Source organism: Cyanistes caeruleus, chromosome 8, assembly GCF_971803275.1.
Source record: "Cyanistes caeruleus chromosome 8, bCyaCae1.hap1.1, whole genome shotgun sequence".
Classification (NCBI taxonomy): Eukaryota; Metazoa; Chordata; class Aves; order Passeriformes; family Paridae; genus Cyanistes; species Cyanistes caeruleus.
The window spans coordinates 10,666,515-10,691,825 of record NC_141708.1 but is presented as its reverse complement, the minus strand read 5'-3'; the positions used below and the strand labels follow the sequence as shown (position 1 = coordinate 10,691,825).

General features: G+C 39.8%; 1 protein-coding gene across 2 annotated transcripts in view; it reads right to left on the bottom strand.

The window, feature by feature from the left end:
* Window positions 1-25,311, bottom strand: part of SORCS1 (sortilin related VPS10 domain containing receptor 1) — a 262,302-nt gene that overhangs the window by 73,859 nt on the left and 163,132 nt on the right. For both annotated transcript variants that reach the window (XM_023929827.2, XM_023929828.2), the window contains exons 5-6: window positions 18,345-18,418; window positions 4,392-4,456 (exon numbers count right to left, since the gene is read on the bottom strand). In XM_023929827.2, the coding sequence (XP_023785595.2) occupies window positions 4,392-4,456; window positions 18,345-18,418 (139 nt within the window). The remainder of the gene's footprint in view (window positions 1-4,391; window positions 4,457-18,344; window positions 18,419-25,311) is intronic.

The following is a 25,311-nucleotide window of genomic DNA, read 5'->3' as shown; positions in this document are numbered from 1 at the left end:
AAAAGACTGCCAGGCTAGGCTGCCTACTCATTTTTTCCACAACAGTGGTTATTTTATTCTTTCCAGCAATTTTCTGTGAAAACAGAAATTAAAGTACTAGTGCAACTTTTTGATTCAGGCACTATTGGCCAGATGCTGAGTCCCTGTGGATCAGCAAGCAGAACATGTCTGCTGGCCCCAGGTGAGACTTTGGTCTTACCTGAATCACAGCAGCACCTAAATTACCTTTCAGTAGGAAAAACTTCTATGTAAATCAGGACAGCAGAAGAAAAGCAAAGGAAACAAAACTACTTTTTAAACAACAGGAGCTCTCTAAATTTTTTGCCAGCACATTAGAAAACCCCTTAGCTTCTTTCATCCACACTTAAAAAAAAAATTAAAAACTTTACTCTAAATAAATTGGTGTCTTATCAACAAAAGCAAATGCATAGCTCATAAATGTAATAGTTGTTTTACTGTCTATAGAAACTGTCATTTAGACATGCTCTGAGTCAGTTTTGCCATTCTCTGGATGGCCAGCAGGTACCCAGTTAGTCCAAATGCCTTGTAGGAATCACTCTTTCTAATTTGCACCAGCAGTCTGGATTCCTCAGTAGGCACCACCTGAATAAAAATTACCTCCATTTAATTAGCTTGAATCAGGCCTCACTGGGATCACCCCACCAAGCTCAAATCAGGTAAGTCTGTTAATTTTAGGATCTTGTATATTCTTCATAAACCTGAAGCTCACGTGTCATTGAGTTTATATCTTCTGAAAGCACTTCAAGTTGCATTTGAGCAAACCTGGATTTAACTTCCACCATCATGCTGTCTGCTGGCTGTGGTGGTGAATGTAACAGAAGAAGCTTATCATGTGATTAAGAACCGTAGGGGATTAATTGTCTTACTGGGGTGTTGCCCTGAAGCCAGACCAAAAAATAAAATAAAAACCAAAAAACCCCCAAAAAAATCACAATTCCTGCTGACTTTGCTGGCTTGCCTTTGATCCTTCTCCAAAATCAGAGCGAAACACCAGGGACACCCCAGAGTACAAATGGAAATGTGTGATAACATTCATATGAACTTCTTCCAACCAGGAAAATCAGTTTTACCACTATGCTCTCAGCCCCACATTGATATGGATTGGGCCTGAGGCCTTTGAAAAATAAACAAAAGCATGACATTCCACAAGACGAAAATTTGCATGCTCTCCAAAACTTACACAACAGGATGAAAAACATAAGTGGCAGCAATTAGCCCTGCAAATCTGTCTCCACCAACAGAACTAAACTGAGCAGGCTGCACTCAGCTCGCTCATCACTACCTGCTCCCTAGTTTGATGAGACACAGTGTGTTCATGAGAAGTCCACATTTTTTCTGGATAACAAAGGGAAAAAAAAATTTAAGAAGTAGGGAGAACGTGCACTCAGGAACATCTCTAGCCAGATCCTCAGCAGTTGTAAATCAATGCCACTGAAGTTATAGTGATTTATGCCTGCTGAGAGACTCTTGTTTTGGTCCTTGCAAACCTTTTACATTATGTACATAAGCACAATAAATTAAGTGCACAGACAGACCATAATCAGAGAGCAGAGATAGAGAGTTACTGGTGTTCTAAGCAAGGAGAGCCCAGCACTAAGGGTGTTGCTCACAGATATTCTCAAACAACTCAGTCAGGGAGACCCTGTACCTGGCTGACATTGCAACTTCTTCTCACCTAAAGCCACAGTTGCACTACTCAGCTTCTGCTGGAAAAGATACCAGCACAAAAATGAGGGTTTTTTTCCTTATCTATACTCAGTTCAGCAGATTTTTCCTTAGCCCTTATATTTCCACTTCAGGATCTTTTATTTTATTGTACAGATTGGGTAGTTGTTTACACACTACTCCCCTTTCTTTCCTTTTTCTCTCTGCCTTGTTTTGGCAAATCTACCTTCTCAAATTTAATCCCTTTATTGAAATTTTACACTTGGTTAACTCTCAAAAGAGATATTCCAAACAAAGTATAAATAAATAAATGTAAGAACATGTAAAAAACCACCATAAAAATCCAATAAAAATTATTTGCAGATTACCCTCAGTCTGGAATAAAGTATTTTTCTCACTTCAGCACAGTTCACTCCATTACCCCACTGGCAGAAACACACCTGCTCCATTCCAGAGGTAAAGGTTTGCTCATCCATTGGAGGGTGATGATCACTTTGTGCAGGAAAAGGAGACTGATTTGGTTCTTGGAAGAAAGCTCTAGTAGCCAAGAGACCTGTACATACCGAATTGCTCATGGTAACTACAGTAATGGACCATGTGCACGCTCTCTGCCTGTCTTGGCCTTAAAAACCTGGGACCTGCAGTGCTTCCAAACACCTGGCAAAAATGCTGTGATATGTTCCAAGGTTACTGCTTCCAGCTACCCACCAGAGTCCTCTAGGTAGAGACCAACACTCCTTGGAACATGGGGCAAAACAGAGCACACACTGAAAATCCAACGTATTTTCTTATATTGACAGCGAGGTGAGCCCTGATTCATTATGAGAAGTTTTATCCAAGTGATTTGCAGGGGTCAAATATATTTATATTTATAAATATATCACTGATATATTTATATTTTTAGTTCTGACACTGAATAAAATGAAAAACTTTAGTTGTGCTGCCTCACAACTAAGCCAATATAAGTGTGCACAATCTGTTAGTGGTGTTGAGTCGAGGAGCAATAATTTGTTATTCCCCATTATATTCTTTTCCCTAATATGTCTGACTCCTCAGTGAAGCCAGTTTCATCTACCTGTTTTCTAGTTCCCACTTTAAGAACTATAATGAAGCTTACTAATTTGTTAGGAACCCAAGAAGTTTTCCTCAAAAATGTGCTGTGGCTGTGCAAAATGTTCTTATTTCAGCCTAAGAACACAAACAAGACTTTTCAGGGCATTTGGAGCATGGTACTTTCTCTGCCCACTGTGAGCTGAATATCCCTCAAATGCATCACCAGAATACAGCTCCTTTAACATCACTTGTAGCGATTCATCTCAATGGCCTCAAGTTTTAATGACTTCTAACAGCAGTATTTTGTGCTGAAATAGACACTCTCCTGTTAGAATATTTCCTTTTAGCATGTCCCAAGAAATAGAAAGCCTCATGTTCCCAGCCTTGGTGCCACATCAGGTAAGTGAAATTGAGAGCAGAAATAATATTCATAGATCACAAATTATAAGAAATAGAGATAATATGTTCTTTCACTGTCACTAATGCTGCGTACCTTGAAATGAAAAGACCTTTAAAACTTTATGGTTTCTATCGCAACTGTTTCTTTTTGAAATTCATCTTCAAAAAAAATTCTCTTTCAAGCTAAATTTCTCTAAGTTAAAAACCAGATTACCTTACAATTAACTTTTCAGATATTTTTTAAATTTCCAATGATAAAATGCACATTTTAAGTAGCACCACTGCATTTGAGGGTACAATTCAAGGGAGAACTTTATCCATTTAAAAAAGAATTAATTGAAGGCATCATTAATACTTCTGGTACTGCAAATGGTAAAAACCTCCTTGCAGGAATAAAGCATTCCTGAGGAATAAATTCCTCAGCTGTTTATTGAGGAAACAATATGGAATTAAAATTACTAGATCTCTGGCAGCTGGGATTTCAGCGTGATGCCTGCCTGAGGCAATCCAATGTTGTGGAAAAGAAACCCACGGAGAAAGATCTGCAAAGGCAGTGGAGCTCAAAGATAAACCTTGAGAAAGCCTGGATGGGAGGAGAGAAGGCCAGCAGGTGGCTGAGGGTGCCTGAGAGAATTTACAGCCAATTAGGAGAATATTTTGGAGTTGCAGGTAAAGGAGGCTCCTGGAATAGAAAAAAACACCACCTCAAGAGGCAAAGCAGGGAGGGAAAGGAGCTGGTGAAAGTGAAGGACAACAACAGGACATGCAGTAACAGTGAAGAATGAACTCAGACTGGTCATTAAAAGGTTTCTAATTAGGTGTTTTCAAAGGTGGTACCTAAGGCAGAGTATCCCTTGTCTGCTAAAACCATAAAGCTATAGACACAGTGATGTTATGTACTGTGTGAACAAACAGCAGCTAGTCTTCATGACCCAGAAATGTCTCTTCAGTGTCATGTTGCCATCAACAAAAATCATGTAAGAAGAAATGAAACTGTTGTGTGTAGTAACTCAAGTTACTGCTGGTCTACTCTTCCTTACCATGTCCTCAGTCCTTTCACAGCCTGGTTAACCCAACCTTTTGCCTTGCTGGAAAGGCTTCTCTTCTGACAGAACTGATTTGGAGCAGCCAAACTCCTCTTACTAAATAAGTGCATCACTAAAAGAAGTGAGATTTCTGCTGGGGTACTGTATGGTTGCAAGAGTATGAGGAGAGCCCGGTTTACCCCAATATTTGGGAGGTGATGTACTTACGACCATCCACTGTCCTTGCCTCCAGGTGCACGAGGTCAGCCTCTCTTCCATTCCCCATCATGGACCTGTGAAAGACAGATTGAGACAAGGGCATTAAAAAAAACATACACCACAAATGGCTGAGATACTGCTTTCAAAGGAGATCCTGTTTAACTGGAGATAAAATCATACTCACAAATAAGAGCTCATAATTTTGAAATAATTTTGGAGTTTTCCCTAAAATGAACTAGAATATTTTAAAGAAATTCTACCATTTTATATAATGAATGTCATTGTACTTATGAGTTCTTTATTTCTCACCCCTTCACTTCTTTCCACCTGGAGCCCTGTTCTGTTCTTGTTGGCACATGAAATTTTGATATTTCTCCTGGTTTGGTCAGAAGGATGCCTTTTAGTTCACAGTGGAATACAGAAGACTTTAATTGATGGGATAATAGTATTTGCCAGCATACTAATTATAGCTGTTCCTTTATATTGGACGTTTTATGCACATTTGCTTAATTGACACTCTTAATGATCAATGTTCCCTCATTAATTAAGAAGTTTTAAAAACTCATTTTATCCTGAGACATTTTATCACTTCTGATCTAATAAAAACAGTATTCCATTAATAAAAGAAGTGTCACATTGAAAATGACTGTTTGTTCCCTCTGAATTAGAAAGTAACAAAGTAAAGGCATTGAGCACTGCAAATAAGGAGTTCAGAGAATTAAACTTTGCTTCCATTGTTGAGGCTCCCCTGGACTGGCACTGGTGGCCTCCTCAGTTCCCTGGAAGAGTCCAAATGTCCAGTGGTTTGATGGACAGACTGACTGACTGCTCCACGTGCCAATCCCACTGTACAGCTGCCTCTGCAGCACCTCTGACAAGCAGCCTTGTTCCTGGTCCTGACCCATCATCCAAATCCCAATCCCAACTGAATCTTTTAATTTAAAAGATTAAAGAGAAGGGTTAAACAACCCATTTCTTGTTAGCTGGCTGACCTCCTAGTTAATAGAAGCATGAGGGAAGACACACATTCATTTCCAGTGATAGACAAATTAGATGTTCTCTTCAAACCCTCATTATTTTTCAGGAAATCAGAAGAGATATTCAAACAGTGATTTAGGCCTTAATTCAGTTCCCACTGACTGCAATCAGAGGCACCTCCAGTGCTTAATCATCATGTGCATTAACTAATAACTATTATAAAAATGTTAACAGTAACAAGACTGTGTCCTGATTAATCCCTACCTTTGCTTGACAAAATATATAGCAACTCACTAGATAGAAAAGGTTTTGTTCCTCTGCTGGGGACTGCAGTTCAGAAAATTCTCCGAGCCAGCATTGCTTTTACCTCTTCTCCATTTTTAATAAAGTTTATGGCAAGGTGTTATTACCCTAAACATTCAACTTCCACTTAAAATCTGTTTCCTGGTAACTGACACCCAGTAAGGGGGGGAGGAAGCACATTCCTAGGGCATTTTTATTATGCCTGCTCCAATCAGCAGATATAGGGCCAAAACTCTGGGCCTGCTCATTAGAATTCAGGTCAAGATAGACAGATGCCAATGACAAACAGCTCTAAAAAAACTGCAGAAGGACAAAGCTAGCATATATCCCCTTTATTCTTGCTTATTTAAATGGACTTTAAATACTGGAACTGGAATATTGGAATAGTCCACCTGGAACTGGGCTATTGCAGAAGACACAGTACAGCTTTGTCAGCTCATTCCTCCTCCTGATCTCACACACCTCCATGGGGATGTGAACTCGCCAAAGAAACAAGGAACAGATTGCACAAATTTGAATATTTGTGTCTCTCAACAATGGTGCTCATCCAGCAAAGCATGTGAGTCTACACTCGGGTGTTTTGTGAATTTCCTCCTCACAGCACTATTCTGACCCCAAGAGAAACATCTTTTGCATCTCCTCAGGCAAACACAGACAATTTTATGAGCCGTAATTTACATCAAACTCCTAGGTGCCTTAAGAGCAGCATACAAAGATCTGGACCCCTCAAGCCCTGAAAGCAGTCACCTGCATATTGCTCAGTCTCATACCACAACAGGCAGCACGGGGACTGTAGGAGCCTCAGTTCCAGGTAGAATTAAACCATCAATCGTCCCAAGGGGGTACAGAACAAGGACAGCTGAAACACAGCTGGTGATAAACCTCCAGGACTTCCTTTCTTTTGATGTCTCCTAACCCCTGTGACTTTGAAATGTGATGACAAAGATGAAAATTAAGGTCCAGAGGAGGAAATTCCTAAAGTCAAACAGGACATCTGAGGTATAGTCAAGAGCCATATCCATGACTTCCTATCTGCCAGATCTTTCTCCCTACCTTAGAAAATGCACATTTCATTGCTTTGATATATAATAGGTTTAATTTATTTGTGACAGCACAAGGTCATGCCCATAATATTAAATGTCAACATAAAAAATCAGCTGTAAAGAACAGGCAAAATACAAATACACATCTGCTCAAATCAATATTAACTGTACAGAGCTGCCTGCCAGAAACATATCACTTCCATCTGGATTCTGCTGAGACCTTACTGACCAGCATTCTTGTAATGTCACATTTTTTTGGATCACACTGTCTTGTTCCATGATAGCCCTAGGATATATCTCTCCAGACCACCTGAAGAGTATTACATAAAGTAATATTCATCTTACCCACTTATACATCACAGATATTTAACTCTGAACTAATCACACTCAGCTCTTTGCAGGCAGAGAGATGATACAGGCAGTTTTGCACTGTGGATCAGCTGAAGAGCGTCAGATGCGACTTTATGAGAAGAATTTATCCTGGAAAGGCCTGTTTCTCTCCACTGAATTTAACATGCCACTACAGATACCCACATGTGATCACATAAAGGTCCCACAGCAGGAAACACAACAGACCTGAATTATGTTTATTACCTAGTTTTAAAAGCAGAAATTACAGATGAGGTATGGATTGCAATTAAAGGTGCACCTGAATGTCCTGAGCAGTCCTCTTTCTGAGAACTGTTTTATACAGCTACATCAGCCTTACTACTTACTCTAGGACATATAAAAGCCTGGGAGACATTCAGAAATGCAATATTGACCACTGTGAGCACATACATGAGATAAATATTGTGCTGTAGGTTGTACTGCCCCTGAAAACGTGCTCTCTCTAGGAAGACAGACATATCCTTTTACATTCATAGGACATTCTGTTCATAAAGCATCTACTAGAAAAAAAGGTGTTAGGAACTGTAGGATATATATCAGAGTTCTTGAATTTTCAGTATGTCGTCCAAATGAATCACAACACTACCAAGCATCCAGCTATTCTATTAGTGGGTTTTCTTGTCTTTTTCATTTGGCTGGGGAAAAAAACCCTCATTATTCTTAGAAGCTGAGAAAGTCAATGTACTTCTGCTCTCTTCTGGGTATTATTAAGTTTTGAAAAACAGTATGAACAAGAATGAATACCTGATTACAAAGAAATTCCATTCCTGATCAGACTGGAAGGTTCTTGAATCAAAGCCAGAATGATCAAGAAGAACAAGCTTCACATGTGGAAGAAGAAAACTACATGCTGTAGTACCAAATACCAAATAATAAATACCAAATTATTACAATACCAAAGCCTCCAACTCAGTTTTTCTAACTTAATACAGGTGCCCACTGTGCTTCATTACCTTTTGTGCACATGGGCAGTGCAACATGGGCAATGCAATGCAAAGGCAGACAAGGAAAGTGCTGTGTGTTCAGCAGCTGATAGACCAAGCACCCTACAAAGAACAGGGGTACAGATAAACAACATTCTGGGACTCACTCAGCCACTGATTTCTCTCAGAAATCTCTCTAAAAATAAATAGTCCCAAATTTGCCATTCCCTATTCTGAGCAACTTCTGTTTGCTATGCTAGCAGTGCTTTCTTCTCATATTTCTCAAATCCATTCTTCCCTTTCAGCATCTGCTCTCAAAGACCAAACACTCATATATCCACAAGCTTTTCTTCTTGCCTCAGTCTATGTTTTCACTTTGTGGTAAAATGCCAGAATATCCTTTGTCCATCCCTTTAATCTCAGGCTTTTTGTAATACTCCCAGAAATTTCAGGACACCAGGGATATCCTTGCAATGCTTTCTGCTGAATGGTGTCTATTGTATTTTTGTGATTAACTTTTAGTGTTTTTTTGGTATAATTGTCTGGTTGTTTTGAAAAAAGAAAAAGGAAAAGAAAAAGAGAAAAAATATTTTGGGAAAAGGAGGACTTAGGAAAGCCAAAGGGAGTGCAAGGCAGTGACCCCACTGCCTTTACACTGAAGATGCTTACATTTTGAAAAGTTTAGGACCCCCATGGTCCTATTACCAAGTTGCTTCCTAAAATTTTAATCACTATCAAGCTGGCTAAGTAGTTATCTGCACTTGAGAGCCTCACAAATCGATACCACTGGCTGCAGCACAGTAATTGCTCTGAATACAGATTCTACATCCACCGTGAGAAGCAGCACAGGGAAAAGACCCCAAATCATCCCCTGGTTTCGAAGTAGGCTGAACTAAACAAAAGCAGCCTGGCACTGCCCATTGCACAGTAAATGCTAGCTGGCATATTTCTGTAGTGACCAACCCCTTGCAATCTTCTCTGTCTGAAACATTTCTAAAACCTTGGCTTCCTTGGCCTGTCAGCTCCTCTGAGCCAAGAAAATTCAATAGAGACCCTGTTATCCTGGGGTTTCCACCTCTTCTATCTTTTTTCACTTCTAGGGACAAAAGCAATTGTTTATGGATGCTGGGAACTGATGAGGCTTGCAAGGCAGTCAGACCACTCAGAACTGCAAAAAGGCATCATTGTGAAGAAAGCAAAAGCTTCTACTTGCTGCACCTAATTTCAAACTACCATTTTTTCATAAACAATGAACTCGAAATGCCAGACAATAAGGGCTGCATCTCAAGGACTTGTGCATTCTGAAAAGTAGCTCTGAGTGCCCCTGGTTTTGGATGCTGGACTTCAGACACAGACACACTGTATCTGGAACTATATGCACAAGAAACTTGATGGCAATCTTTTCATATGTATTTCTAGTATCATACATGCTCACAGAAGCCAAGATCAAACGTCTTTTGAGACAGGCAGTAGAAGACATTGTTATTTCACAGAATCCTCAATGCAAATGACCCAGAATGCCAAATGCTACCATGCCCTTTTCACAGACAGAATCAGAACTGTCCCTCATTCTTTATATGGACATAGAGGCCTTATGCAGCTTTCCCATGTCTCAACTGCAGAATTAGGACCATACCTCACCTGCCCTGGGGGTAAACAGGTACGATTTGTTCATGCAGCAAAGGCTGGCAGGCAAATGACATAACAGCATGTCTCTGTTAGGGTGGGTGGAAGGAGATCCACACAATTCTGGCCATTTTGAGATTATCAGTGCTGAGTGGGAGTAGCTCAGATGTGGCTGCAGTGCCGTGCCAAACAGAAAAGTAACACATTGCTTGGAAAATCCAGTTTGACTACACAGCATGAAAAATGCTCATGTGTCTCAGCTGCCTTCTGCAGATGACTTTGTTCTTTACAAGCTATATATTTAAGATGCCTCCTGACCCTCAGCATTCCTTCTTCCTAGTCCCAATTTGAACAAATCCCTATCTCCACCTTCAGTGCATTACACAGAAGGACCAACTGCAACAGTCATGTGGAAGAGGGAATGTACTCCTAGAGATCCTTATGCCAAAGTTGTCCTATGAGCATAAATATTCTAACAAGCTTTATCCTGTCACAATAAAGCTATAAAGTTGCTTTGTTCAGCACATGATAATGGCTTTGTAATTCAATTATTGGTAGAATTTGCCTTTAGGGATTTATCTTCCTTTAGCCTCAGCACTCATGCGAATCCCTTATCGTAAATCTTGACAATGCAAAACCAGCTCCTCCACTGCCTCTGGACATATCCTGTCATATTAAAAAATTGACACCTTCCTCCAGCTTAGTGAATGGCAGGTTTTTGGTTTTAAGGGACAGAATGAAAACAACATCAACAGTGGATGCTGTCCTCAACAACAACACTGGTGTTGTCTTCAGCAGCATCAATCCTTTGGTCTTTGATGTTTCTGTAACACTGAATTCTAATTGCCATTCATAAAAATAGTAACATGTAGCACTGAACAGGGAGCTTTTTGTCCAAAGATACAAAAGTACTTGACAATCAACCTTTAAGTAACCTTCCCTGCATGGTACTGATTTGTTCAAGACCTATGGAAAAGTACAAGACAAACAGACCAAGTCAGAAATAGGGGCTGAGGAAAATTTTTGTTCTCAGCTTTATAGATAAACTTCACTGATTAGTCAAGAGCACAGAGGCCTCATTGATTTAACCAAGATCACACAGTTGCTATGTGGCAGAGACAAAAATAGAGCCTGAGAGTCCTCCAGGCTCCGTTTTCTTTTACTACTATATTGACTCCATGAGGACTTTGCAGATACTCTCTGTTTCTTTTTTTGCTTGCAGAGGTCAGTGAATCTGCCCCAGGGAGCTTAGTGTGAGGCAATTTTTGTGGTGTCTTTACTTCAGTCCCTATTATGTGAAATTTCACAGATTTTACTATTCCTGGAGCATATTTTAAAGACTGCTTTCTAGCTTTAACATCTTCAAACCACTTCCTCCTGATACGTTTTAGAAACACGGACAGATTCCAGATAGGCATAAATCATCATTTTGTTTCTTTATATCTGGCTAATAAATCTCCCCTGACCATAATTTAATTAGTTTTTCCCTGCTACATCTCTGCACTGTTCTTTCCCACACTGTCCAACCACATGAGACAATTTGGTGCAATTCAACTGGCAGCCACTGAACCAAAACCATTCCATGGTTTGCTTTACTGTTTGTCACCCTTTCTTTAGAACTGATAGAAAACAGCAGTGCTGTGAGTAAAGCCCAGCTTCTCCTAATTGTGCCACCTCCCAGCACTGACCCAGAAAAGCAGGTGGCTGTTGCTGCTAGCACTGAAATAGGTGGGCAGGTAACTGGGGGCACTGGTGTGACTTTGAGGCCATGGGGAGTCACTTTTACTCTCACCATCCCACTGCTTTTTAGAGCCCTAGTGCATAATCACCCACACCTTTCCACACTCTGCTGTCTACACACCCCAGAGCTTTGGGGGCAGCAGCAAAGGAAGCCTTCTCCCCTGCTGCTGTAACACCACAGCTCTCCATGGGAAGCTCCAGAGAGGAAATTTAGCTCAAACTCTGAAATAGATGGATGCAAATTCTCAGGAGGTAGCTGTCTATTGCTGGCAACACAGAGTGGGAGGAATGTCTTAAAACTAGGATCTAAACTAAGAGGATAAAATTCAGTTAACCAGGACTAGATCCTGATTTTAAGAAAGCCCTTTAATCTTAAATCTCTTTTTCATATATTACAGGAAACTTAAAACATCAAGCTGGCTTGAAGAGAAAGAAAGAAGGAGGAAAGCACCCCCTAATTATAACCTCTGAGCTCCCTCCTTAATGTCAAGAGCCAAATCTACCTGATTTACAGCTTCTCTGCTGGTACAGTCTAATAGGATCACAATTTCTTACTGTGTTAAGACCATGTCTGTTACATCTTGTAGTGCTGTGGCCCAGTCAGGCAGCTCTGGAGGAGGCCAGCAAGTCATTTAGAGCAGGAGAGGAAAGTCAACTCTGGTAACACAGTGTGCTGCTCATTAAACATGCAAGAGAACAGCAGGGCAACCTTCCTGACAGAGATCTAGCCAAATCCACAGGTGACTTCCCTGTGCACTGCTTCACCTTCTCAAGGTCTGTCCTTTATGGGTGCACACAGAGAGATCAGCTGCTGAGACCCATGCCTGCTGGAGACTGACAGTTCCAGGGTCCTGCACAGCACTGCAGGCTCCTGCTACTGATGAGCCCCCAAATCGAGATTTTGAACACGGTGAATGGATGCCTGCCTACTTCTGCAGAACTTTAACGAGGGAAAGTGGATGATGTAGAAAATCTGAAGCTCATGGGAGTCTGTACTCGTTTATAAAGTATCTCTGGATGATTTTTAAAGAAATATCTGCTGAACTGGGAAAACTGAAACACACCAACCCATGCATCAATCAGACTGGGGCTTCTTGGTCCCAAAAGGCTTAATCAGATGAATATTTGCTTCATTCACATCTGCTGAAAACTATCATGGGTCTCTCTGGCATGTACCTATAACCACCATATTTAAGCTATGAAAAAACATTTTAAATTAAATTGCTTCCCTTCAGCTCAGTGAATAAAGCTTGTGTGTTAGATCAAGTAGGTGATTATCTGGACAGGCTGTCACAATGCACTTTGATTGGCATCTTTCCCATCAGCTTCCAGCAGTTGCCCTGCAGTGATTAAAAGGTCTTGTTCAGCCATACACAGCATCATTTGTAAACAGCCCAGGCACTGAGGCATTTGAACTGCCTCAGCCCACCTGGGTGGGCGTGCAAATCTCACCAAGACAAGAACTGACAGAAACACTGGGACAGTGCACCCAGCTTGCTACAAGTGCTTGAATATAATGAAGTTTTTAACAGGACTTTGACACCTCATCCCCTTGATTTTCAGCTCTTTCAGCTGCTCCAGTGAACACAGTCAGAGCTTTTAAAATACAATCTCCAACCTCCTCTGAAAAAGAAAATACATATACTCTATAATTATACTGTGAAGATTAACTTTCTTTGCTACTACTCATAAATTAAACACAAATATAGCCCTATGTACTCATCTGTCCTCCCAGCTGCTTACAGGCTTTTCTCCCCTTCGGTGTGTGTGCATATTTTTGTATCATTTGATGGGAAAAGTTGGTTGGGTTACTCTTTTACATTTGACTCCATTTTCCTCTCCTGCTCATACTCAGAAAAACATAAGACTGAGAGGAGACCTAGCAACATCTCTTACCAAACTGACATGTTTCCTTTAATTTCTTCAGGGAATGATTAACATCATGGACGTGTGATGCTGCTGGAAATCATAAATGGTGTGGGTTGGAGTGGATGGTAAAGATCATCCAGCTCCAGTTCTCCTGCCACAGGCAGAGACACCTTCCACAAATCAGGTTGTTCAAAGCCCCATCCAACTTGGCCTTCAACACTTTCAACTTCCACAGCTTCTCTGGGCAACCTGTGCCAATGTCCCACGCCCCCAAAAGTAAAGAATTTCCTCCCAATATCTAATCTAGACGTGCCCTTTTTCAGCTTGAAGCCATTACCCCTTGTCTTATCTCTCCAAGCCCTTGGCTAAAGACCCTCTCCAGCTCTCTTGGAGCCCTTTTCAGGCACTGGAAAGTGCTCTTAGGTCTCCCCAGAGCCTTCTCTTCTCCAGACTGAACATCCCCAGGTCTCTCAGCCTCACAGGAGAGGTGCTCCAGCCCTCTTGTTATTACATCCTTCTGATCTTCTTGAAGCATGGAGTGCTATTACCCTGGTATTTCTCCTACTCTCTTGTCTGGGTACAACACTCAAGTAAAAAAATAAAATCAATACCATAGATTTTATTTTATTTACCTCTGATAGAGATAATGATTGTAACTTGATGATCTAATTTACTAGTTGGGCTTTTCTATTGTTCATTTTATGTTAGCTTTTAAGACACTTTCATTATTTGATTTTATTTCTTTCCTCCTCCTCCAAGTTTCTCAAGGTTAGGTTTTGATTAGAATTAGGTGAGAACCTTTTCAGATAAATGTCTCATTTTGATTAAAAAACCATTATATTTTGAGAAATTTTAATGAGATTTTTAACCTTTTATTATTATTATTATTATTTATTTTTTTTAGGCCTCACATCTCACAGCACTAGTTGTGATGCCTTGACTTACTAACTTTTAGGAAATAATTTCTGGTGGAAGGCAGGACTTGATCTGAGGACCAGAATAAAAACCTGGCTTTTAATGACCAACATATCTCTGCATTTATATTTTGGCCATATTGAACTCTATGCACTTTGAGCAGTTTTTCTGCAACTACTGGTCATGGATGTTTTGATTTGCAAGTCACAAAGCATCACTACTGAACTTTGACTAGATGACTGAACCACTCTAAAAAAGGAAGAAAAAAGAGACTTAATTCCCAGCGTGACTGGTTCACCAATTGTGTTCACATCTGTATTTACTACAAACCAGCATCTACACCCAGGAAAATTCCACAATAGGAATGTTTACCAAAAATCACCAAGTACCACAAAAATAAACTCAGAAGTATTTAAATAAGGCATTTTTATCCAACTCTTTTAACTAGGATCTACTGCATTCTGTTTCCCTAATGCCAACTAAATTAGTAAACACTGTGCTATCAGCAATAATCCATGTATATTAACTTGTTTCTGTATTATGCTGCTGAATTAATATTGCTTAGAATACCCCTTCCTAGTAATTAGGGTATTTTCACAGAGCACAGTTCCAGAATTGCCAAGTACCTTGATAACTTTCATGCATTTTTCTGTCACAGTACATTTAACAGCAAAATCTCAAGAAGCTGCCAGAAAAAATAATTGAAAAAACATGAAAATTGTTGATACAGCGTGGAACTGCAGTGCCTTGGGCTTGTATGCAAGTGTGGATTCTCCCAAGTCTCCACCTGACACATAATGTGTGGCTGACTCTCTGAGTGCAGTACATTTTCCTCAGTACACCACTTCCACATCCCCAGATTATGCAGATATGTGATGATACCCAAATTACAGAAATTATTAGAGGTGTCAGTTAGAGCAGCCCATCACTAAAGCCTTCCCAGCCACAAATGTGTCCTAAAAACCTTTTAATGAGGTAGAAAATTACAGATCCCTTTTTTTCAACTTTTTTTTTTTTAATTTGTTTTTTTTGGTGGAGGTTTTTAAGACAAGAAGTCTCCAGTCACCTCTCATTTTAAAGGTTTGACTTCATCTGTTCATCTCCCACCTGATATTTCCTTTCATAGAGTGACATTACACCTCTTTCATCCCAAGTGTGGATGTCAGGGCATCACTTAGAGCTGCAGGTGGAAGAATGAAAAGGGGGAACAGAAGAGCTTTGAGTAAAAAATATTCTATTTCCATATTAATGACTTCTCTTAATAAAACAGGATACAAGAATAGAAAGTACATGTGGGCTACAAGGAACTGAGTTGTGTCTACACAGAGTGTTTTCTCAGAGTTATGTCGTAAGCATCATCAGACTATTTTTCTTCAGGGGTTTAAATTTCTCTGGAGTGGTAGGAGGAAGAGATGTTCCACAGAGCAGCCAAAAATAAGCAGATAAAGAAGAAAACTCTCTTGGTAACAGATACAAGATCTGCAGCTGTAAAAGGCATTACAGCTTCTCTGACAGTATTTGCAGGTAGAGCCTTCTCAAGACTAAAACTAGCAAGCTCAGTGGAGTTTGTTCACAAGACTCTTGTGTGACCCAAAAGCCATTTACAAGACAACATGACAGATTAAAATGGCAATGAAAATATCAGTGAGACATCATCAACTTTGTTTTCATCAACTATTTGAATCCATGTTAAAGTCTTTAAAGTCTTCCAGGTGCACCCTCCCTGTCACAACAAGCGGTGTAACAAATGCAGCCTCAAGAATGCCTGATGCCAGAGGCCTTCATTTGTGTCTTCTGATTTTAGAGAAGTCCTAGTTTAGAGAGTACTGAAAGCAATCTGTACTAAAGCAACTCCTCAGCCATCCTTGGATATCAGAACATTTCCCTCATTCTCTGCCCAGTTCAGCTGTGTCCTGGTTGATCCCTTCAAAGCCATTTGATTTAGATAAAGCACCAGGAACAGGAGAGAGTATCCCCACATTCTGCTCTAAGTTATGACTTCAGGACATTTTACTTCACTCTTTATTTCTGATCTTAAGAAAAAGTGAAATCAGTCTTCTCACTTTTCAGGCTGATTACACTCTTCATATTTACAAGCCAAAATATATAATAATCAACAAAAAAAAACAACCAACAAAAAAAACATGGAGCACTGAGCAAGGCTTTACCCAACTTGTTCCCCAGCACTGGCTACTGAGATGGTGCTGCAGAAACCTGGATTTCAACTGTATTTCTGCACCCTCTCAGGGCCCAGTTCCCTTTTGGTTTCCTTACATGGGGAGTCAGCCATGACATTGAGTGCAAAGGGCTTCCCTTCTGATTCAGCATTTCAGTGCTGCTGGATCCTCAAGAGCCTGGCTGCACAGAATGGAAATGCACATTAAAGCCCAGTGCTGTTCTCTGTGGTGTTCTCAATCACACATGCACAGCTGTTTTCTACTGTGGATGTACTTGAGGACACACTGTGTCCACAGAATTGCAGCTAAAAGTATTCTTTTTGTCTTGAGGTCATTATGATCATCATAAATATGCCAGAATGAGATGTAACAGTGCCTCCACAAATAGTATTATTTTCACTTTTGACAGCAGAAGTACAGCCTAGCTTACACTGAGGTGTGTTTAACAAGGGGCATTCTGCTCAAGGTGAAAATACAGGTGGCAGTTTCATGCTTTGCAAATGGCTGTAGGGAAATAAGGTGGGTGCTTGGAACATTTTTTCATCTTTTAGCTTGCTCTTTGCCTTTGAAGTTCCAAGCCTAAGTTCCCTTATTTGTTAGGTTCTAAGAGGCCTTCAAAGTTTGAGCTCCACAGAAAGAGAAAATTATAGCTTCATCATTTTTCTTATTGCAGGTGTCCATCAGCTCATTTCACAATAAACCAGAATTGTATGCAATGACAGGAAAATTCAGAAGGCTTGGAGTAATACACAGGACCTGGGGATCCAGGAACAGGGACTCTCTTTTCAGCCCTCTGAGCCCCTTCAACAATTACAATTTTGTTGGATGTCTCAAAGACAGGGTACCCAGATTTCTATGAGTTTCTGCTTTTATTAGCCCAAAGGAAAACAGAGGATGTATAGAGCTCTGTGTTTGCATCTGAAATTCTGAGATATATTCCCTGTTAGGAGTCCTGCAGGAAAGAAATAGTGATATAAACACACATGTGACTGTCTATACAGACACTCCCACAGAAATCAGTTTAAGTTAAAAATGGAATTTAGCTTGCATTAGCTTCAGCTAACACAGGTTCTGAGAAAGGATGAAAAAGCAGAAGCAGCAAACAAAATCTCTGGTTTATCCTTTGCAGACCAAATACAAATTTAACTTTAGAAGTAAATTTGACCTAGAGCTTTTCCTTCTTTTATAAATTAAAAGAAAATATTTGACTAAACCACTCATGAACCTTTCTATGTTCAAAACCTGTGAGTTTGACATAAATTTATAGTTTAGAAGCTACCTCACTGGTCTGATTTTAATAATCACTGGGTTCATCTCCTCCTGATTTCAAGATGACTATTTTATCAAAAGCTTCTCTTTTAAAGGCTTATTCACAGGACATAAGCCCACTTCTGCTCATGGGCAGACTAATGCCTCCATAAGGAGCTGATGAGAAGTCCTACAGATGTACACCAAAACACAAGAAAACCTTATCTTTGGTTTGGACTATACAACCATGTTTGCAGGGGAAAAAAAGCTCAGCATCTCCTTCACTTCTCAGCTTTCCTTTCCATGTAAGTCGAAGTTACACTGGTTTCTGTCTAGTGGCAGCATGCTCACTTTCAAGGATTAAACAGGTCTAACAGTATTTAAAAGCACAACACCAGCCACTAGAGGATGTCTATCCATGGCAGGAACGCCAGTGTCCTCCAAGACTTCAGCCTTTGTCCCTTAATTGTAGCAGGATTGGACTGAACTCTTCACTCTCCCATCCTAAATCGATGCATTCTTCAGACTACTGGTCAGCATATTTCAGTTCTGCATCACTCCTAGATCAAAGACCCAGTATCCCAATGTCCTATAAACACACAGTGCCCCTTTCATGCCAGTTCTACATTTATTTCAACAGATCAGCAGTGCAGACTGTGTTCAGCCACACTGCCTTCAAGAACTCATTCCAACACCTCTGCATGTGGGGAAGTCGTGCCAAGGAAATCAGGAAGAGGGTTTTGCTCTTACCAGTAGAACCTGTTTGGTGTAACTCCCTCATGAAGAAGCAGCCATCTTCTGCCAAACTCCACGGAACTGAATAACTGTGGACAAAAACAAAGAGTCATGAATCACAGTAAAACACAAAGATACCAGAGAAATTAACCTGAAAAACCCTCTACCACTTCTGAAATAGTGACTTGGACTTTTATTCATCCCAGTCTAAAAGGAGCACATCTGGGGCAGCTGAAACATGTCTGTGGTGCCTTTCATTGGCATAGAGAATACTCAGATCTGTGATATGGGACACAAGTGGTATTACCTGAGGGATCACTTTCTGGGCAAACCCAGCAACCTGCCCTGAATGAAAATTCATTGTCCTTGTGCCTTCCTCAGTATTATGTCAGAAGGACTTTTCCTTTCCATCAGCAGTGCCATCCTTTAGAAGCTTTGTCAATCTGGCACCAAAAAATGTTGTAACATGTCTAGACTTCCCTTGCAGCACTGGATGAGTTTAAACAGCACAAGTTACTTCTTCCAAGGAAATCCGTGATTCTCCCTCTGCTCTTGTCCTTCTCCTGCCAATGACATGACACCTTCTCCTCATCTGGTTACACAAACAATATCCAAATACATCAATCATTTCAGAAAATCTTTCCATGATAAATACCAAACCAGCCTGAGAAAGGTCAGCAAAAAGGCACGTTACAGGTATTATAAATCCTCTGATATGTTTTTGTGGAATGATACACAAATGTTACTATTACAGAACACTTAAAAACAGCTGCTCTCCGGAAGTGCTGTCATCAAGGAATTCTCAGAAGGCCAGTAGATGGAAGGATCACTTGGGTTCTGTTATTTCTTTTGATTAATTTAGCTTCAAATTGATCATGTGGAAGGATTGAGATGCAGTCAGCCCTGTGTTTTTCTTGCAGATTCATCCTGTTTCCCTTCCTTTCTTTTCCTGTTAGACTTGGTCAGTCCCCTTTTCTGGCAAGGCAGATGTTGGACATTGTTTTTTGAACTATTATCTCCCTTTTCATGATATCTCTTAAGGCATTTTACATAAAATGCTGATGATCTGAATCTTTATGTGCAAACCATGGCAAATTTTTTTGGAACATGAAGTGGAAGTGGATTGGTAGGAAAAAGAAAGATGGATGTGAGAATAACTGTGATAAAAAAATGATGATTTAGAAGCTCTGGGTTCATCAAAAAGATGATTTGAATGTATTTTAAGAATTATGAGACTGGGATGTGAAAAATCTTTGAGGCCTACTTATTTGGATATTGATTCCAAATGCAAAACCCAATATCCCTCACCTTCCCTATGGTAAAACTTGTAAGAACATGGAGAAACTAATTAAATGAGCTTTTTAGTAAACAGTAGACTGGCATGTATTAAAATTTACTTTGAAATATTAAAGCTAAAAATTCACCTCTTTCATCTCCCTTTCTCTTGAACACTGTCAAAGAAGAGAGAGGGAAGAAGACGGAGGGGACAGAAGATAACAAGAATAAGAAGAGGGAAAAACAGTTTAGCTCTGTGGATAGAAGTGCATCCAATTTCAAACCTTCAGTGAGTCTGTTATTTTTCCTTAAGTAAAAGATTATAGATACATTTTTATTTGAAACTTCAGGAAGCCCTAATGGTAACAAAGGAAAACTTTTCTTTTTGGAAATTAAAGAAAATCTTTTGGAACATTGAACAACCGCTTTTTGAAGTGATTTAAGGTCATCTATTCAAGAACTTTACCATTACAGGAAGCATTTTCCCTCCTTCACACTCAAAATCCATTTCCAGACTGTTTTTTATAATTGCAGCAAGAAATAAAAAACATGATAACAATAAGCTATTGCTATTACCTATCATCTCTCTGATGTCAATGTTTTTCTTTTCATGGCAAAGCAGTTTCTCCTGTGCCAAGTGCTGTCTTTTGCATACAGTAATTTAAGTTTCAATAAAGCTCATATGATCCTTTAATTAAGAACAGGGAGCAATCCAAACTCAGCAAACACCTCTGTATTTCCAGACCAGTGATAAACAAGCTCTCCAGGGACAATTGATGCTCCCATGGCTGCAGACATCACACTGAATCTTGTTTTCCTACTTTTGTATCTCTCGCCCTCATCCCTCTCTGGTTTCCCTGAGCACAACTTCCAGCTCTCTCTGAATTTGCTGGGGACAGTAACAGTAGCCAGAATTAATTAATTACAGGCTGCAAAAGCTTTCTCTGTGCTCGTGGAGCACCCTCCTCCATGCCTGCAGTCCCACTGCAGTGCCAGGTGCTTGACAGCCCCAGTGCCACAGCTTCCCTCTGGCTCTTCCAGCACAGCTCTTCCTCCAGAGGAGCCTTTACCTGGAGCATCTGTCAGCTTCCCCATCAGAGCAGGGGCTGTGATGCTGCACAGAGCCCAGACAGCCCAGCTTTCTCCTAATCTGTGCTCTGAGGAAGATGTGATTCAGGCAAAAAAGTGGAGAAATGCAGGAGTTTCTAAGTCTGTTTCAAAGGTAGGAAATGGATACAGCAATACAGCAATTCTACTGTCAGGGCTGGACTCTTAAATTAGAAGCCAGTGCCCAGTGAGCTGGAGACAGCGGGTGAGAAAAGGCAACAGCTCTCAAAGGGAAATGCCAGCTCCCTGGGAGCCCATATCCAAAGCTCTCATTGTCTTTGATAAGACACTTTAATAACCAGACTTTAGAAGGTTTTTCATCCTCTGCCATTATCTCAGCACCAGCTTTAGCCTTTACTGACTCACAGCAGCACAAGATATCTTTAGCAAAGGGGGAATTCCCCACCTTATATATGGCCACACCCTCTCCCTCCAAAAAAAACTGCAGTAAAGATTTTTTACAGATTTTTTATTCTAAGTATCATTCATTTTTAAACCTAGTTTATTCAGTCAGACTGAAAGAAAAAAAAAAAAAAAAAAAAAAGAAGTATTTGAAGGCTACGTTTTTGTCAAGTATAGGTTATGATACAGCTGGGATTAGTTTTCCCCTTTTAGCAATTGTGGTGCTTGAATGGATATTTTTTAAACCCAGCATGGCATTTTGCTCTTGTTACAAAATCCCTGTCTCTCCTGGGACTCCTTGTGAAAGCCTTGTGCATGCAGTCCCTTCAAAGAGGACATTCTGTTTTCTTTGGCAAGGACTACTGTCTGATGACAATTTGCATTATTAGGCTGAAGTTAAAGTTCTCTGCTATGCTTATTTTTCAAGCACAGATAGAAAAGTAACCTATTACAATTTTACTGTATGTTTTCATCTGAGGGCCAAGCTGACATTTCTGTTTTCACAGAGACAAAGCTGTTATGAAGTTAATAGTTATGAAGAATACAAATCTTGTATTGATCTCTCAGATTTGACCCTTGTTCATCAGGGAATAATTATCTTGCTCCTTCTCTTGTACATTTATTTTTCTGTTTAATAGGCAGATTGTGTAGCAGCCATTAAACAGTCTGGGTTTGCTTTGTTTTGCTTTTTTAAATCTTAATATTCTGTGAAGTAGAAACCTACCACTTACCTCATTTAGATAAGAAAAAAGAAATGCAAAGGAAAAGAAAAGGCTGTTCTGAGGTTACAAATACCTCCTGAGGCTGAGCAGGGATTCAAACAAACCCTTTGAATGGAGAGGCAATTCCCCAGCCCCCTCCCAGCACAACACCACTGTCTCTGGCAGTAGGGAAAGATGACATCCAAAAACTGAACTATCTTACCCTTCTTTCCTTATCTACACCAGACATGATAAGATACTCCCCTTTTTTTTTTTTTTTGTTTTACAACTTATATGAGAAGTCCAAGATCTGCTCATGCATTTCACAGGGATAATGCTCTTAAAATGCTCTGGGATAGCTAGGTAACAGCAGGATACAGTTGCCATGTATTATTATTTTTTCCTTCTAACTTCTCGCTCTTTCCAATGCCAACTTCAGACTTGACTGATTTTTTCTTTTGCATTTCACAGTATAAAAAAACCCAACTAAATTCTATAAAATATAGAGAGAAAACATGATTTTTTTTTTCCCCAAAAATGTTCCACTAAGAATAACTGGAATTTATTTGACCCACCCATTCTGCTATAATACCATCTGAAAGGTCATTATACCAGTCAAGACCTACCAGGAATGTCTTGTGCCTCCATCTTCACTTTAGTGCCTTTACAGATTGCTGCAGATACAACTGACCCTGAGTGTGCATGATGTTTTCTCATTCAGCATTTACAATAATTGGATTAAATATTTGATTCTGATGCTTGTCCACATACAGATCTTGAATCATAGAGCAGTTCCATGTGCTTCCTATGCTGATGAGGATATTACATTTTATACAATTATTTTATCTCATGCAAGAAAAAATATGCACATAGACATTCAAAACCTGGATAAATAAAGAGTGATTTAAATTGCACGTTGGAAGCTACATTAGGGAAATACTTTGAGAAAGATGGAAGTTCCTATCACTTTTCTTTTACTTAAGAAATTTCCTCTAAACAAGTTATAATGGAATACAGCACGAAGTTTGGGTTGACTGGGTTTACCAACTTTGGTCTAACATTCAAAAAAGAAAAAGGCTCTCTTTCTCTCACCTCTAGTTTCCATGCACTCTCAAATCATTCTCCCTGGATACAGATTAGACCAAAACAAATCAATCTACACTACATTATTGACCCAAAAAAAACCAGATGCAACTGGAAAACTAGCTCAGAACAGCTTTGAAAGCACTGGGTTTGATTCAAATTCACCTCTAATTCCTTGAAAAGGTTTCTACTAGCCAGTGTTCCTGGTACTTTCTTCACATATGCTGACTTCTTGACTCTAACCCTTCCTCGTGTTTCTGTGAGATGATTAAAACTAATGCTATTCATGCTGTTCCCCCCTCACCCCTTCACACACCATTTATTCACATACAAAAATCCTCAAAACACCAGTGCACCTTAGCCACAGATTTTAAAATGGTGAACCAGATAAATATTTTGACAGATCTTCCTTTTCCTCAAATTTCAAATTCACCAGAGAATGCAACATCCCAAAAGCAGTTTAGATTTAACTAAAAATGCAACAGAGTCCAACTGGATAATGACAAAGTTTTCTGAAGATGCAACAACACAACTTCAAATACATGCAAGCATGTCCTTCTTCTTCTTCTTCATTCATTTATGCAAAATAAGTTTATTGCTGATAAATTGTACTTTACCACTACTACAAATGCAGGTGCATTTGAAGAAATTCTAGTCTTCTACAAGGTTTCACTCATCATTCCCATTGTTCATAAGAGCATTTTTCAAGTATTATTAAACTCTGAAAGACTGTATTTTGAACTGATCTGAAATCTCAGGAAAGCAATGAACAGTAGGGAAGGCATGTGGATTCCTGCAATGTGGTGATGTACTTCTCCAATTTAAATCTTTCTTGCATTTATTTTGCTTTTTATGCAGTCTGCAGAAAAAGAGGGGTTAGTGCATCAGAGGAAGACCTCAGGTTGAACGTGTTTATACAGGCATATACAATAGTCCTTTATGGCCTTTCACACCCCTTTGCCCCTGACTCTATCTGTTGGATGAAAAATTATCACAGTGGGAAAGAAATTTCCTCAGTGGTGAAAGAGACATCTCCAAACAGGAATGAAATTGAATGAACAGGGATGTTCCCAACATGCATCCAGTGCAGTTTACCTGGGTATCTAACAAAGTCAATTACATTTAAAGAAATTGCTGCACAGGGCATCTCTTCTTCAGAGCTGCCAGCTGTTGGGAGGTATGCTGCTCTTCCCTGAATCAGATTATGGACCAGGCTCTTCTCCTTTAACACTGCACTTAACAGAACAGTAAGTTTTGTATAAAAAAAGAATGTGAAATCATGCATGGTATTTCATTCCTAAAATAAAGCATGCAGAAATGGGCTACAGGGATGATACTCATTTACTTCGCTGATCTCTGGTCTATTTGTAAGTTCCACTGTTAAGAAGCTTAAATATCCTTGAAGCAATGAAGTTCACAAGATGCTGCATAGACTTTGAACATTTTAAGTTGCAGGCAATGCATTAATCATGCAGCATCAATAAGGTTACCCAATAACTGGTGTTTATTGAATGCTGATGGAAACACATCAGAGTGATAAAGCTGTCAGATACCTGCTTCACAGCCCATTCCAACAGCAGGGATGTCTGCAGCTGCTTTTGCTGATGGACCACAGGCTGCTGCCATGCAGAGTTCTTAGGTATGGTCATAACACAGCAACTGCTTTGGTGAATGTTCAGCAGATCAAAGCACCCTGAGGATGACCCTCAGCTTTCTTCCTGCCTATCCCTCAATAACTCCTCACACATTGTCAGCTATGAGCCACATCAGCCAGTACTCTGGTTTTCTGGCAGCTTCCAAGCAACTGCATTAGAATGATGTCCCCAGTTCATTCAACTCACAAGCTAGAACAGAGACAGGAAACATATTTTTTACCAGGAGGTATTTAAAGGACTCTGACTGGCATATATATTTTAAAGACAGAAGGAGCCTCTAACATCATCAGTGTGTTCCCCTCCTAACAGATGCTGCAGCATCTCTACCAGTAATTCAAGCAGCAGAGAGAATTATTCAGGCCAACAACTGATGGCTGAATCAGTATTGTATCATTTGGAAAGACACCCAATCTCAAGTCCAAGGGATGATGAATTTACCACTCCACTTGGTACGTTGTCCTCAAGGTTAATTCCCTTCTCCACTAAAAAATACTATCTCTGCTACAGATAACAGGGTACCCAGCACTTGCTTTCTGCTGTGTTGTAAATTTACTCTGTAGATTCATAATTGCTTAGATAAATGCAAAAAATAAGCACATTTTTGTTTAAAAAATGTATTGTATTTGAATGAGAACAGAAGATGAAAGGCTCACTACAGCAGAATTTAGGGCAAAGTGTCAGAATTTTCAAGCACAGCTTTAAATTTAAGAATAAATTATTGTTCATCATTTGCATTATATTAAAACCTATGGCTTCAAG